Genomic DNA, 14199 nt, shown 5'->3' on the forward strand with positions numbered 1-14199 from the left:
CGGGGAGGAGATTGCGGCGAGAAAGCTGTCCCGATATATAGAAACCCGGGCGACGCCGCAATGACTCACTCAAGGGCAGAAACACCTATTGAAGGTGAGCGCTCGCTTATGAGGACTGCCCCTTTGCTTTTTGCGCCCTCTCATAAACCCAATCGTTCAAACCCGCACGATTCCTGGCCAGTAATCAGCATTCAACATTCGCAGAACTTGATAGGGAAGCCTAAGTACCTCGCAATCTCAATAGCATAAAACTGCATCCGCATCGCTATCAAAATATCAGTTCACAGCTCTCTCTCTCTTTCAACCACCCCTTCGACTGGGGGGAAAGAAAACCCACCAAATATCGTCGTATGCTGATCATACTCCGTCTTGGGATCAATCCGCAGAATCGTCCCAAAGTTATAATCCGCAATCTTCTTCTCATACTCGCTCATGAACTTGCGCCAGCGCTCCTTGCCCTCTTTACTCTTCATCTCGTCCTCGTTGAGGGGCTTGCTCGGGTCGAATTCGGGGAATTCTCGCTTAAAGTGTTCATAGATCTCGTCGTCCATTTTGGTCAGGCGCAGTTGGGAGCCGGGGACTCGTTCGAGGAGGCCCCAGTATGCCTCTAGATGTTCGACGGCTGTTGGGATATGTGTGTCAGTGGAACAGTGTCGATCGAACGAATGCGCGCTTATGGGAAATATGCCGTGCCTTTAACAGCGAATTGCTTTTCAATCTGTGGTTATGGTCAGTGGAACGCTGTCGGTGGTGGTGGGAAAAGTGTAGTGGGCAGAGCGCACTTCTTCAAGGTTATCTGCCTTGTTGGGATCGATTGGGAGCGACATGGTTGCGATTATTCACTTCAGAGAGAACGCGATCAGGATCGATTGAACTATCAAAGGTCAAATTAACTCAATTTGGTGTCTTTATTGAAGTCACGATTTTGCTAAAGATGTATGATCACCCCGCGCAAAAAATCCCACGCGGCCCACTCGGCCTGATGTCACTTCGGCTTGATGCCTCAGGCTGACAACTACCATCCTTGCGCAGAGGACAAAGCTCCGAAGCTGCTTGTTTTATGAAGTTAACCTTGTATTAGACACAATTTAAGAGTAAGATTCCGAAGTATTTTATATGAGATCAGCCGTTATTAGACAATTTAGTACACCATGTAACTGCGATATTCATGAATCATTCAGTCGCTGTCATCATCCTCGCTGTCGGGAAGCTCCTGGATTCTTCCCTCACGGACGGCCTGAGCCACCGGATGCTCTTTGATAAAGCCATTCTGTCTTGCTCTGTAGTAAAGTTTGGGTCAGAAATGGTTCGTCCTTCGCGTAAAACGACAGAGACATACCTCTCAAACAGCACAAATAATCGCTCTGCTTCCCGCTCCTTCTCCTCTTTAGACATGGGTGGACCCTCGTCTTTGGGCTCTGCATCCCATCGCTGACCAGTAATGGGATTGATGTCGGGATCAAAGCCGCCACTTCCGTCCGTAGGGTTCGTGGCAAAGGCCTCGCCGGCGTTCTTGGGGATCTCCAGGCCCCGAGAAGCGAGGAAGCCTGCAGCAAATCCGTAGCCGATGTTCTTGGTAAGGTTCTCGGCATTCTTGCCAGACAGAACGAACATCAGTTCCGAGATGGCCGTCTTGAGGTGCATGTTGTGCGACGTCGACAGGCGCAGGAGCTTCGAGGCCAGGGTGTCACTGCGCCCGATGGGGACACTGCGATCGTTTTCCTCTGGAAGAAGCAGCCACTGCATATACTTCTTTGGCCCATCCGGCGCAAGCTCGTACATGGTAATGAGCAGATGCAGCAACGGCACCGCCTTGGCTTCCAGATCCTCTGGGCTGTAGACCGACACCGCGACATCGAGGATGTTGATAAGCTTGTCGACGTTCGAGTTTTGCTGGTTGAGCTTCGGGAAGAGCGGACTGCTCTCGAAACGGCCTGGCTTCTCCTCCAGATCGAGGGTGGAGAGTGCATTGATGATGTAGCCGATCAATCCGTCCAGGGGCCTCTCCGGGATGTCGATGCGGCTGATAATCTTGAACAAGTGAGGGATCGACGGCGTAAAGGTTTCGGCCAGGTCGGCGTAGAGCTTGGCAATGTTGAAGACCAGTTTCAGGGTATCCGTCAGGGCCAGCTCATCAATCTGAGAGTACTTCTTGCCGCCGCTCTTCTGGAACAGTTTGGAGTGCCGGGCGATTTGCTGCCTGGGGTCAGCTGCAGATCCACAGTCTGGGTGTCGGTGGTGTTATACATAGTTGATGTGGTCACCCAACGAGTGTTTCCTGATGAGTGCATCAAAGTCCATATTGGTATCGTACGTTGTCAAGAATAGGATCCGCGACACGATCATCTCGTCTTCCGAGTTGTCCGTCTGCGCCAAGTCAGCGACGGCATACCAACCGACTCTGGCCATGGTCCTGTACCCTTAGCAGCGCAACCAACTTCGGTCCGTATCCAGTATCCACGAAGATCTGGCGCATGTCGCTGTTGAGGAGCAGCGCATTGGCGATGCATCGTAGCGCGGCCCGGCGGATGTCCGACGTTTCGCCTTCGAGTCCATATTTCGAGAGGACGTTGATCCCCTAAGCCGTGTTAGTGATGTTCAATCCGGTGGAAATTTCCAGGAAGAAATGGGGGATACTCTTTGCGAATAAATCGGGTCCGCATTCTCGGGCTTTGTGCCGTACTGTCGCAGCGCCAGTAGAGCTTTCACCTTCTCTGTAAAGCAGCATCTACTCGTCAGACAGCTGCACAACACTGCGCAGCTCCGGCTCACTTACGAGACGATAACAGCTTCTTCTCCGAAAGGTCTTGCTCGAGCTGATCCACCAGTCGGCCGACCTCCTCCAACTTCTCTGCATCACCGCCGCATTAGCATGTCGCGCGAGCTGGCCATCTTTCACATGCCAGATGGCCAAGCACGAGACACACGCACCTTTGCCGGTTAACTCTGGGGCCTGCATGATGCCAGATGACTGCATTCCCAGTCACAATTCGGGCATCCGGGAGAGTATAGGAGCTGTCAGAGGACGGAGAATTTGACAGATTTTCACTGCTAGTTTTGAAGGTCCTTTGGTGCGGGGAGTTCGTGGGGGTGTCCGGGGCGGATTGACTGGACGGAGGGGGGAAAGCCACGGCCAAGGATTTCTCGGACAAAGGAGCCTTCACGAGAACAGTAAAGCGTCAGAAAAAGAGGAGACTCGGCGACCCGAAAAAGACCGGAGCGAGCGTTTTGATGAGCGCAGCGCGACGAGATTGTCTGCTGGGCCCCAGAAAACTGAGACGCTTTGTCCACTGGCGACCGAAGATTCAAGAAGCGAATCCATCGGGAACTCTTACAATTTGCTGGAGAAATGCGATGAGGGACTGCAACGATGGCGTCTTTATCTCTCTCTCCTTCACTCATCAAGATAATCAATTACAGCGCGCAAATCTCGGCTGTCCGGGAAGTCGAAGCGCTCTCCATTGAATTCGGGAGCCTCCAATTCTCTAAGGTACCAAGCTCGACGCCATCCACTCCCGTCCCGAACCCTAGCAACCTTTACTACAGTAGGTAGCACTGATGTAGCACTACGAAGCAGATCGCTGCGAGATTCCGATCATGCTGGTCAGGCGCCACCAATTGTCGACCCGGACATAAGGAGGTTCGCGCTTGGGGCGCTGAACCCAGCAAAGCTCCAGGCCGGGACCTCCTCTTTCGCCCTTGTTTGCTGTTTGCGGGTCTCCATGCGCATAGACGGTACATATACGCTTAACCGGAAACAATAGGTAAATTACGAAATTATGGGATAAATCAATATTACCGCAAATGGCTAGCGGAATCAGCCACAGTATATGTCACGTGATTTAGCCTGAGGCCGCAAAACGCGACACCCGTGGCGCATGGCGCACCACTTTACGCGTGCACCAGCCACAAACGTCACGCGGCGCGTCATTTCGCAGCTGCAGCACGCTTCTCCGTGCACGTAACATTTGTTATCCCGGTTTCAATTCATCGCTGGGCTCCCAGGCATGGCCGCCAGCCTGTGATCCGACGGTCTGACTTATTCCTCCCCAGCAATGCGACTTGCAGGGTCGTTCTCCCGCGGTTTACCGTGATCCCCATAGGAAACCATGGGTGAGGTACTCAGTGGCTACCCGGCTCAGCCGCCCACATCGCCAAAGGCAGCGCCGTCGGCACACTACGAGAGCATTGCACAAGATGCGGCGCGATCCTCGACCTTGCTCGACACTCCCCGAGTCTCTCCGCCATCGGCACCCGGTGTGACGAGCGGAAGTTCAAATAACCGGCCCAAGAAAGTCAATTTCTCCCCCTTCACCAACTACATCAAACCGCCCAGCTTCACAGACCCGTCCCCAGTTCGAGCCCTGCCACCCTCCAGTGAATGCCGGCCCATCAAGTCGATCCTCAAGTCAACAGGGGGCCCGCCGACGGTTGCCGACCCGAATGTGCAAAGCCCGCAGCCAACCCAGTCGCTCGAGATGTTGCTGGAGTCGACCACGCAGCAGCTGGCGGGCGAATTGCTCAGTTCCCGTATTGATGCGTACATACAATTGGTTGGGATGTGGAAGAGCTACGAAGATGTCCCCGATTGCGACGCCCTCGCGGGCAAGTTGGACACGCTGTGCTACTTCATTCAACGCGATGTGACCCGCGATTTTGAAAAGGAAAACGTGATGGAGAGGAATCTGGTGATTTCTGCATTGAAACTGGGCATTTTGCTCTCTTGCAACAAGTCAATCTCTATGCAGCTGCCGGACGAGTTCAGGGTGTTTATGATCGACCATGCCCTCAACGCTCTGCAAGAGTGCAAGCTACCCAAAGCTGTGCTCAACCTTTTTGCCCACGTCCTGGCACAGGAATTCCCTCCAAAAATCCTAACGGCGTCTCGATGCACACGCATTCTCTCGGTTATGAGTGACATCCACAGTCGCGTGAGCGGCACCAACATTCTCATCTACCGCTTAAACGTCTATCACCACCTACCCAAGACAATACTGGCATCCCATCCAGAACTATGGATAGAAAACCTCATTGCAGCATTGCTTAATTCGGCTTCCGTGATTAGATCCAGAGCCATTGACGTGGCTCACAGGATCATTGCGGAGCTGGGCCCCAACGCCGCGGTCTCCAAAACGGTGTTGGACTACTTCGACAAGGAGCTACCCGATGGCCATCGGATGGTGTCGGAGATCCGGACCCGGATGCTGGCGCGCCTGATGACCCCGGTTGAGAGTGGCGTGCATGTCCCGCAGATTTGGGCCATCCTCGTCCTGCTGATGCGGAGCAGAAAATTTCGCATCGAGCAGTGGCATCATTTCAAGGAATGGACCCTGATCGTGCAGAAATGCTTCAATTGCAGCGAGCCAGCAATCAAAGCCAGTGCTTTCTCCGCTTGGGACCGATTCGTCGCCGCCATCGGACCAAGTGAAACCACCAGCCGGTCCATGATGAAGAGGCTCAGCGTCCCAATTCTTTCCCATATCGAACGCAAGATCAAAGGCGAGAAGCAACATGGTGCGATCAACTCGACGGTGATTTCTAGTTACTACAACCTACTCTACTATGGATTCCACCCCTCGAATTCCTTTGACCGCATTGATTTCCTCTGGGAATGCTACGTCCAGCAACCCATAACCTCCATGTTTGCGTCGCTGCCGCTGCTCACTGACTGTGCCTGTCGCACACTGTCTTCCCTATTGTGGAGTTCCCAGGCGAGAGCTTGGACTGAACACAAGGTCGAAGAGGGTCGCCCCTTGGATGCGGCCGATCTCTTGCCTTTGGATTGCCGCTGGGTTCGATCGCGGATATCCTCAGTGCTCCAGGTCATCGACGTTCTTTTCAAGTCATCGGATTGGAAACGTTCCAAGAACGCGAACGCGCCGATCGAAACCGCCTGGCTCCACCTTTGTCGGGCGTTAGCTGATGCTTCTAACAAAGAGCTTATAGCATCAGCGGAACTGATGCAGGCCGTTGCCAGCATTGTTGGCCTGTTTCAGCGTATTTGGCACGGTGCACCATCGTCATTGAATGCCAGAACCGCGGAGGATTTCTTGGAGCGTTTCTCTTTCCTGGCAGGCTCGATGATTTCGACCATTGGACCTGCTCCGTTTACAGACAAGCTACTGTTAAAAACCGCCGACGAGACGTTCCAGGCGGCCAACACACCGACCCGTCATCGAACGTCGCAGAGCGACACCAATCTGGATTCTCCATTCATGCACCTTCTTCGATTAGTCAGCTCTCATGACCTGGAGACGAGCCAGCTCTATTCGAACGTAATAACCGCCCTTCTTGAGCCCGCATACAGAGGCCGATCCTCATGCGCGTCCCGCCTTGAATTCTTGTTGAAATGCACTGAAGTATGTTCGGCTGAAGCAACACGGCGGCCACCACGTTCCCCGGCGTTGGAACGCCAGGCCTGGGAAGTCATTGCCAGTTACACTGCCATGTGTGCGCGAACCTTTTCAGCGGAATCGATGAAGGACCGCAGTAGCTCCGTGGGCCGTGAGTACGGAAGTCTCTTCAAGATCATCTCACGTGGGGCATGCTTCCGCGACGCGCATCGGGACTGGAACGCGCTGGTCGAGTTGCTCGTTCGCACTGTGAGAGCGGATAAAGGAGACCGTGGAATCGCGATGCTCGTCATTGAACCTTTGGCAGCAGCCCTTCTAGATTTGAACTCCCAGCAGATCTGCTTGCACCTCGAAACCTTGATCGACCAGGCAGCGTCGGTACATTGGCATCTGCCCAACCCGGCTATGTCCCCCGAACGTCTTGACCATGGCATTGATGTCCGAGAGGAGTTATTCCCCAGCAAGCTCTTGGAAGCTGTTGAAAAGGTCTTGCTTGAATGTTACAAAGCACCAAAGATAGAAAGCGGGGACATCTCGAGGCTCATGGAGGCATTGGAGTTGTGGTTGGATAAGGGTGCGTTTTCGTTCCGCACTGCCGTCTTGGAGCGGATACAGGCTTCGCTCGCGCTATGGATACGAGATGCGGAGCACCGTCTTGACGGCGCCGACAAGGAATTGTGGACTTCTGTGAGTCTAAGCCATCCCCATTTTTTCCAATCTATTTTGCTGACTTCGCAGTGTCGTGCTCTCTCGCTGGTCACTGTGAATTTGCTCTGCAGAGCCATAAGTCACAATACGTCAACACTTCGAAGGTTTCAGACCATCATCAGTGCCGGTCTGACTTCTGTGCACAAAACTACGGTCACTCGATTCATTGAGATGTGGAATTCAACGTTTGGTCTGGAGTCAATCGCCTATCCACCCGCTGTGCAAGAAGCGCTTTATCAGCTCAAGAGTCATGTTAGATTGGAGCTTTCGGGTCACTCTTCGCGCCCAAAGTCTCAAGTATGTTTTCCAATCTCCGTCTCCCTAGATCAGAAACTGACTTGGGTCAGTCCGAGAAGATGCCCAGCACTACAGGCTCTCAATTCGAGGATGCTGTTGAGCCGGCTGAGGACGTGACGAGGCCTAATCAACGGGCTAGTTCGGGGCCTCGTTCGACAGTACCCAGCTCTTCTCCGGTCATGCGCAGTGCTGGATCACCGGACAGTACGCATGTGGAGACGACTTCCCGCCACCTCCTTCACCGTGATGATTACCAGGCCGAGTTTATGTCAGTGGGCTCTTCCCCGGTGCGGTCGGCTACGGGGAGCCAACCCGTTATCAATCGCAAACGGACGTCTGCGGAACGACACGGCGGCAACACCGGGTCTTATCTGCCGGAACTTCCTTCCTCATCGCCGGCGCTTCCAAGCCCCGTCAGAACTGGCCAGACACGGCGTGCCGTACAGAAGAGTCAAAGCCGAGACGGGACGCCCCTCCCTGAGGTACCGCCAACGCCGCCCTTGGGTCCGGACAGCGATGATGTCTTCACTGGCTCGTCCCCCACACCTGGCGCGAAGCATCAAGCCGAGCAGGCGTTCAGGACACGACCGGCGTCAATTCAAGCCCTGGAGAAACTCGAAGCGGAGATCCCGTCCTCGCCACCAGAGGTCCGAGACGGACCACGGCGAGATGCTCGGCGGTCTCTCCAGTTGCAACCCTCTTCTCCTACCACTCGGAATGAATTCGTGAATGACGAGGAAACCAACTCTCGCGAGATCACTCCGGAATTAGCGCCTCCGCCTCCTAACACCGCTGAAGAAAGTCCTGCCGAGGACGGCCGTTCAGGTACTGACAGCAACAAATCATCACCGCGGGAATCACCAGAGTCGCGGGAACAGGCAGACAGTTTCGATGTTGTTGTAGTCAACTCGCATCTTGACGACATGGATCTCCAGGTTGCATCCCAACTGGAACTAGAATCTAAACTGGCAGCCAGCTTTGAGAAGGATCGATCGACCCGGAAGAAGCGGAAAGCCGAGGGCAGTTCTGGCGTCGATCGAAGCAAGCGCCGTTCCACCAAGAAAGCTGGCACGGATTCGGCCCCAAGCAGCGATGCTGCATCCCCAGCGAGCTCCAGTCCTGCTAGGTCGGATCGGTCAACGCCGCGACGGTCTCCAAGAAACAAGCGACGCCGGCACGAGGCCGGAACAGACTCGCCATCTACCGGACGATCGCCCGCACTGACCCCGCCGTCTGACCCTGAGCCTATGCAAACAGAGGGTTCGGAGAAGGGCCTACCGCAGTCAAATGATAGTCCGGCTCAAACGTCTCCAGCACCTGAGACGCAGTCTGAGGTTGATGGCCAACACGGCCAGACTCCGGCTGCCGCGCAGAACAAACCGCAGCCAGACCTCCCTAGCTCAGACTTGATCAGTCCAGCCGCGGAGGCTAACGATCATCCCATGAGCCTCGACCAGACCCCTGACAAGAGGGATACCGATGAACGAATGAAAGACTCAGACCCAGCGCCTGTCCCTCATTACTACATTTCACGTGCCGCTCAAACGGACAACGTTAACCATGAAGCGGAACCTGGTACTACGACCACTCCCGCCACCGTCACTGGTGCAGACGTCCTTGCATCGCTACGCGGGGTGCTCCGTGACGTGCAGCAGCTTGCCATTGGCAGGGAGACTCTACGAGAAATTGATGACTTGATGTTTGAAATTCGGATTGGAGTGCATGATGCCGCTCGGCGAGGGGAAGCTGAGCATGTATAAGTTCGAGTGCATACTGGCGTTTTTGATTCTGGGGTTTTGTACAGGGATGATTTTTTTACAGTGTTAAATGTTTTAGGTACTGTAGGAGGCTGGTTGAATGGAATTTGGTCATTGAAGGCTATCGACTTGTTAATGTAAAGGGATGTGGCAAGCATTGTCACTGGCCACCATTGAACCATGGACATAGGACGCCATCATCAATTTCATCGATAAGGCAATGTCTAGTTACGAGAATAACAAGCTGCGAAACGTTTTGACTGTCTAAGCCTACCTAGATAGATCTTCAATGGCACAGGAGATCCTCCAACGCGTCTCCAGCTTCAGCCGCCCCGGCAAGCCCAAACGCGTGGACCCACGCCACAGTGACGTCCCTAACGTACGTCCAGAGCATGAGACACCCCACGCCGACAGCCGGCTGCTGATGCGGGGCGCCAAAGTAGACACCCTGGTACCATACGCCTGCATCGGCGCATGGGCCTGGGGGGACAGCGCCACATGGGCATACCGCGCAGAGCGGGACATGCCCCGAATCCGCGAAGCCTGGGAGCATCTCCGCGCCGCGGGGTTCAACTGGATCGACACCGCGCAGGCGTTTGGCAGCGGGGAGAGCGAGCGGATCTGCGGGGAGCTATTGGCCGATCTCCCCCGGGACGAGTTCGTCGTGCAGACCAAGTGGTTCGCTGTACCGGATGGTGTGAACCTCACTGCGGGAGGGCAGCATGCGCCGCGAAAGAAGCTGGAGGAATCACTGCGGCGGCTGAGGCTGGAGTATGTGGATATCTACCTGGTACATGGCACACTACACCCTTCCTCGATCCGTACGGTGGCAAAGGGATTAGCGGAGTGCGTGGATCAGGGCCTAACACGCGCGGTGGGAGTGGTGAATTACGATGCTGAGCAGATGATGCGGATGGCGAAGGCGTTGGCGCGATATCGCCTGCCGTTGGCAACGAATGTGTGCGAGTACTCGGTGCTGAGACGGCATCCGGAGACGCATGGGCTGATCCGCGTCTGCCGCGACCAGGGGATTATCTTCCAAAGCTGTGCGCCACTGGCTCAGGGGAGGCTGACGGGGAAGTACTCGCGCGGGAATCAACCACGGGAGTCGTACTGCGCGAGTAGTTATCCCATTGAGGAGATTGAGGAAACGATTGCCTTGCTCCGCCGTATTGCGGAGGCCCGCCGCGTGCCCATCGCTGCGGTTGCGCTCAATTATAATCTTTGCAAGGGTACAGTGCCTATCGTCGGCATCCGTAATGCGGACCAGGCGGCGGATCTAACGCGCGCGCTCGGCTGGCGATTGTCTACGGATGAGATTCGGGCAATTGAGAGAGTCAGTCTGGAGGGGAAGACGAATGTGGTGTGGCAGCGGGCGTGATTTAAGAAATCCAGGGACTGCCCAGGAAATTTTAAATTCTGGCCGTGCCGCCAAACTGAAATTCTGGTAATGAACAGAAGGAACGAATTGACCAGTTGTTCATACTTGATTCACTGGAAGAGGCTGTAAGTATGAGTGAGAATGCTCATCGGGTACAGATGCACCACGCGAGAATACATGGCAATGCTGTGTTGTATCTGCAAGTGCCACTAGCGCTAGTAATGCACAAGTCTGACGGCGTTTCCCCGCCGACTCTGGCTTCGAGAAAAAGTTCCGAGACTATGATGTCCATAATAACTTCTTGCCGCTGCCTGCACTTCTTCTCATAGCTATTCACGAGGAGACTTTCTTTTCAGGTGATTTCGCTGAGTTCCTGCAGCGGGCATATGGTCTGAGCCAGGAAATTCTTGGGATAGGCATCGCAGTTCGCTCACTGTTCTCGACATAGAGTTTGCGGCGAGTATTATTGCGGTCATCCAAGTCGCGAGGGCAATATCCGAAATATGTGGACATTACATCAACAAAGTAAAAAGCGAGAAGCAAGAAATCCTCCAATTCCGACGACAAATCGACGGCTTGCGCGAAGTTCTGCAACCGCTTCAGAGCCTTCTCGAGGACCCCAACTCTGTCGACTATCTCGCAAACACCCGAGCTCTGCGCAATGAAGTATCTCAATGCTGTTCCACACTCGAAGATTTACGGGGGAGAATCGACCCGGAAATTTCTCAAGCGAAAAAGAGAGTAAAGTTCAATAATGGGCTCAAGGTTGTGTTCGGGTGGCCTTTGGATCGTAATGAGGTAGCTCAGGCCATTGAAACTATTGAACAGTATAGGTCACGCTTCAGCTTTGCTCTTCAACTTGACCTGACGTAAGCCGCAACATTCAAATAATTGTCAATATCAGTGTTGAAAACGCGGATGGCTAACTTCAATACTCCTATAGAAGAAGGAATAACCTGCTGGACCAAAGGCTAGGTTTAGACAGACTACGAACCGCAAAGGGTGCAGCATTTGACTCTGACGAGAATGAAAAAGAGCACACCGAATGCCTACCTGGGACCAGGGATGAACTGCTTCACAAGATTGAGCAATGGGCAGCGTCTCCAGGTGGAAAATGCATATTCTGGCTGAATGGGATGGCATGGACTGGAAAAACAACAATTGCCAGGACTGTGGCAAGGCGTCTCAAAGAAAAACGGTCGCTTGCTGCGAGCTTCTTCTTCAAGCGGGGTGAAGAGGATCGAGGGAATGCAAAAAGATTATTCTCAACACTTGCAAAGCAGCTAGCGACACGCATTCCTCAGCTCATTCCTTCCATTCGCAAAGCAGTCGACGATGACCCCGATATTTCAGAGAAGGCACCCAGGGAACAATTCGACAAGCTCATCCTCCGGTCACTGCTCGAAATACACTGCAACGATGCATGCCAGGTAGTTGTTATCGACGCGCTCGATGAATGCGAAGGGGAAAACGAAGTAGAGGCTATTCTCCGAATGCTCCCCCGGGTCAAAGAGTCAAAGTCAGTGCAGCTTCGGTTCTTTTTGACAAGTAGGCCTGAGTGGCCCATTAGGTCAGGCTTCAGGTCCAAATCCGTTTTGGACAACCACCAGGACATTATTCTTCATGAAATCTCAGAGGAAGTCATCAAACACGATATATCTTTATATTTCAACCACAAGTATTCGGAGTTGAGAGACAAGCATTCAATACCGCCTGACTGGCCGGGAAATGAAACCATCGAGGCCCTCGTTGAGAGGGCAGTTCCATTGTTCATTTCTGCAGCGACATTGGTTCGGTTTATCAGTGACCCACGATGGAACCCCAGGAAGCGTCTCGAGGCAATTCTTGCAGACCGGGCCGTTTACACGTCGAAGATGGATGGTACATATATGCCTGTGCTCAATCAGTTGCTCAATGGTCAGGACGAGACGGAATCACGGGAATTGATTCATGAGTTCAGGAGAATAGTTGGAGTTATTATACTCCTATTTTCCCCGCTATCGATCAAGGCTCTTGCTCATCTTCTGGATGTGACAATGTATGACATCAACAGCCGATTGACGTTTCTTCATTCGGTTCTTTACGTTCCTGATGACTTTGAGACGCCAGTACTGATGCTACATTTGTCATTAAGAGATTTCCTTCTGGATCCAAAGAAAAAAGATGCCAATCCATTTTGGATTGACGAAAAAGATACGCATGGATTCATCTTCGCACGATGCCTCGACGTAATGCAACGCAGTCTCAAAAAGAATATCTGCGGCTTGAAAAGCTATGGGACACTTCGCACTGATGTCGACAATGAAGATATCAACAAGCATCTCGCCCCAGCAGTGCAATACGCCTGTCGTTACTGGGCAAAGCACTTTGCTCAGATTCAGAATCCAGTGGCCGAACTGGACAAGGCTCTCTTGTTTCTTGAGGTACATTTCCTTCACTGGGTCGAGGCAATGAGTATACTAGGATGTATGTCAGAGGTTGTGCGAATTATCAATATGCTACAATCAGCCGCGAAGGTATTAAGTTCCAGACTTTCCGCGAGCGACGCATTGCTGAAACTCCCCGTGTAATAGGAAAACGAAATTCACGGTGCGTCTGAGTTTTTGCATGATGCAAGACGATTTGTCCTCAGATTCAGGCAAGTTGCTGAGACAGCACCGCTCCAACTTTACGTTTCGGGACTTGCCTTCGCGCCTAGAACATCAAAAATAAGGAATATGTTCAGAAAAGAGTTACCAAAGTGGATTAGCAAGTTACCGAAGACAGATGAATTCTGAAGTGCCGACCTACAAATTCTCGAGGGTCATACTAGCGAATGCACGTCTCTTTCCTTCTCACCCGATAGCCTACTGGTGGCATCTTGCTCCCAGGAAGAGACTATCAAGCTCTGGGATCCCACAACCGGCGAGTTGCGCCAAAACCTCTTTGGCCATACTAGTTGGGTTCGATCTGTTGCCTTCTCCCCCGATGGCCGACTGTTGGCTTCCTGCTCCGAGGACAACACGATCAAGCTCTGGGATCCTACAACGGGCGAGCTACGTCAGACCCTCCTTGGTCATACTGATTGGGTTGATTCTGTTGCCTTCTCACCCGATGGCCGACTGCTGGCATCTCGCTCCTTCGACAAGATGATCAAGCTCTGGGATCCTGCAACGGGCGAGCTATGCCAGACCCTCCTGGCTCATACTGATTTGGTTAAATCTTTTGCCTTCTCTCCCGATGGCCGACTGCTGGCATCCTGCTCCAAGGACAAGACGATTAAGCTATGGGATCCTACAACGGGCGAGCTATTCCAGACCCTCCTTGGTCATACTAGTTGGGTTCTATCTGTTGCCTTCTCTCCCGATGGCCGACTGTTGGCTTCCTGCTCCGAGGACAACACGATCAAGCTCTGGAATCCTACAACGGGTGAGCTACGCCAGACCCTCCTGGGTCATGCTCTGTATGTTGAGTCTGTTGTCTTCTCACCCGACGGCCGATTTCTTGCATCTTGCTCCCGAGACAAAAAGGTCCAACTCTGGGATCCCACAACGGGTGACCTATGCCGGACCCTTCTGGGTCATACTGATTCGGTTGAATCTTTTGCCTTCTCACCCGACGGTCGATTGCTTGCATCTTGCTCCCGGGACAGAACGGTCCAGCTCTGGGATCCCACAACGGGTGAGCTACGCCAGATTCTCCAGGGTCATACTAACGGAGTGAG

General features: G+C 53.3%; 5 protein-coding genes across 5 annotated transcripts; 3 read left to right on the top strand and 2 right to left on the bottom strand.

Moving 5' to 3' along the window:
• Nucleotides 1-106: 106 nt before the first annotated feature.
• Nucleotides 107-827, bottom strand: VTN49DRAFT_4026 (uncharacterized protein; the record flags this gene model as incomplete). The annotated part of the gene is made up of 5 exons (XM_069411927.1): nucleotides 107-173; nucleotides 229-265; nucleotides 338-622; nucleotides 694-718; nucleotides 783-827. The coding sequence occupies 5 exons, from the start codon at nucleotides 825-827 to the stop codon at nucleotides 107-109; spliced, it is 459 nt and encodes a 152-aa protein (XP_069267221.1).
• Nucleotides 828-1177: 350 nt separating this feature from the next.
• VTN49DRAFT_4027 (uncharacterized protein) lies at nucleotides 1178-2959 on the bottom strand (the record flags this gene model as incomplete). The annotated part of the gene is made up of 7 exons (XM_069411928.1): nucleotides 1178-1280; nucleotides 1340-2196; nucleotides 2248-2367; nucleotides 2420-2578; nucleotides 2638-2714; nucleotides 2777-2851; nucleotides 2932-2959. 7 exons carry the CDS (start codon nucleotides 2957-2959, stop codon nucleotides 1178-1180), a joined length of 1419 nt encoding a protein of 472 aa, XP_069267222.1.
• A 1150-nt stretch (nucleotides 2960-4109) lies between these two features.
• VTN49DRAFT_4028 (uncharacterized protein) lies at nucleotides 4110-9118 on the top strand (the record flags this gene model as incomplete). Its single annotated transcript, XM_069411929.1, has 3 exons — nucleotides 4110-7040; nucleotides 7092-7358; nucleotides 7409-9118. The coding sequence occupies 3 exons, from the start codon at nucleotides 4110-4112 to the stop codon at nucleotides 9116-9118; spliced, it is 4908 nt and encodes a 1635-aa protein (XP_069267223.1).
• A 286-nt stretch (nucleotides 9119-9404) lies between these two features.
• On the top strand, nucleotides 9405-10496 carry VTN49DRAFT_4029 (uncharacterized protein; the record flags this gene model as incomplete). The annotated part of the gene is made up of 1 exon (XM_069411930.1): nucleotides 9405-10496. The coding sequence occupies one exon, from the start codon at nucleotides 9405-9407 to the stop codon at nucleotides 10494-10496; it is 1092 nt and encodes a 363-aa protein (XP_069267224.1).
• Nucleotides 10497-12727: 2231 nt separating this feature from the next.
• On the top strand, nucleotides 12728-14198 carry VTN49DRAFT_4030 (uncharacterized protein; the record flags this gene model as incomplete). Its single annotated transcript, XM_069411932.1, has 5 exons — nucleotides 12728-12919; nucleotides 12972-13012; nucleotides 13070-13085; nucleotides 13367-13938; nucleotides 14006-14198. The coding sequence occupies 5 exons, from the start codon at nucleotides 12728-12730 to the stop codon at nucleotides 14196-14198; spliced, it is 1014 nt and encodes a 337-aa protein (XP_069267225.1).
• Between the last annotated feature and the right edge of the window lies 1 nt (nucleotide 14199).

Source organism: Thermomyces lanuginosus (genome assembly GCF_041956635.1).
Source record: "Thermomyces lanuginosus strain ATCC 200065 unplaced genomic scaffold VTN49scaffold_31, whole genome shotgun sequence".
NCBI lineage: Eukaryota > Fungi > Ascomycota > Eurotiomycetes > Eurotiales > Trichocomaceae > Thermomyces > Thermomyces lanuginosus.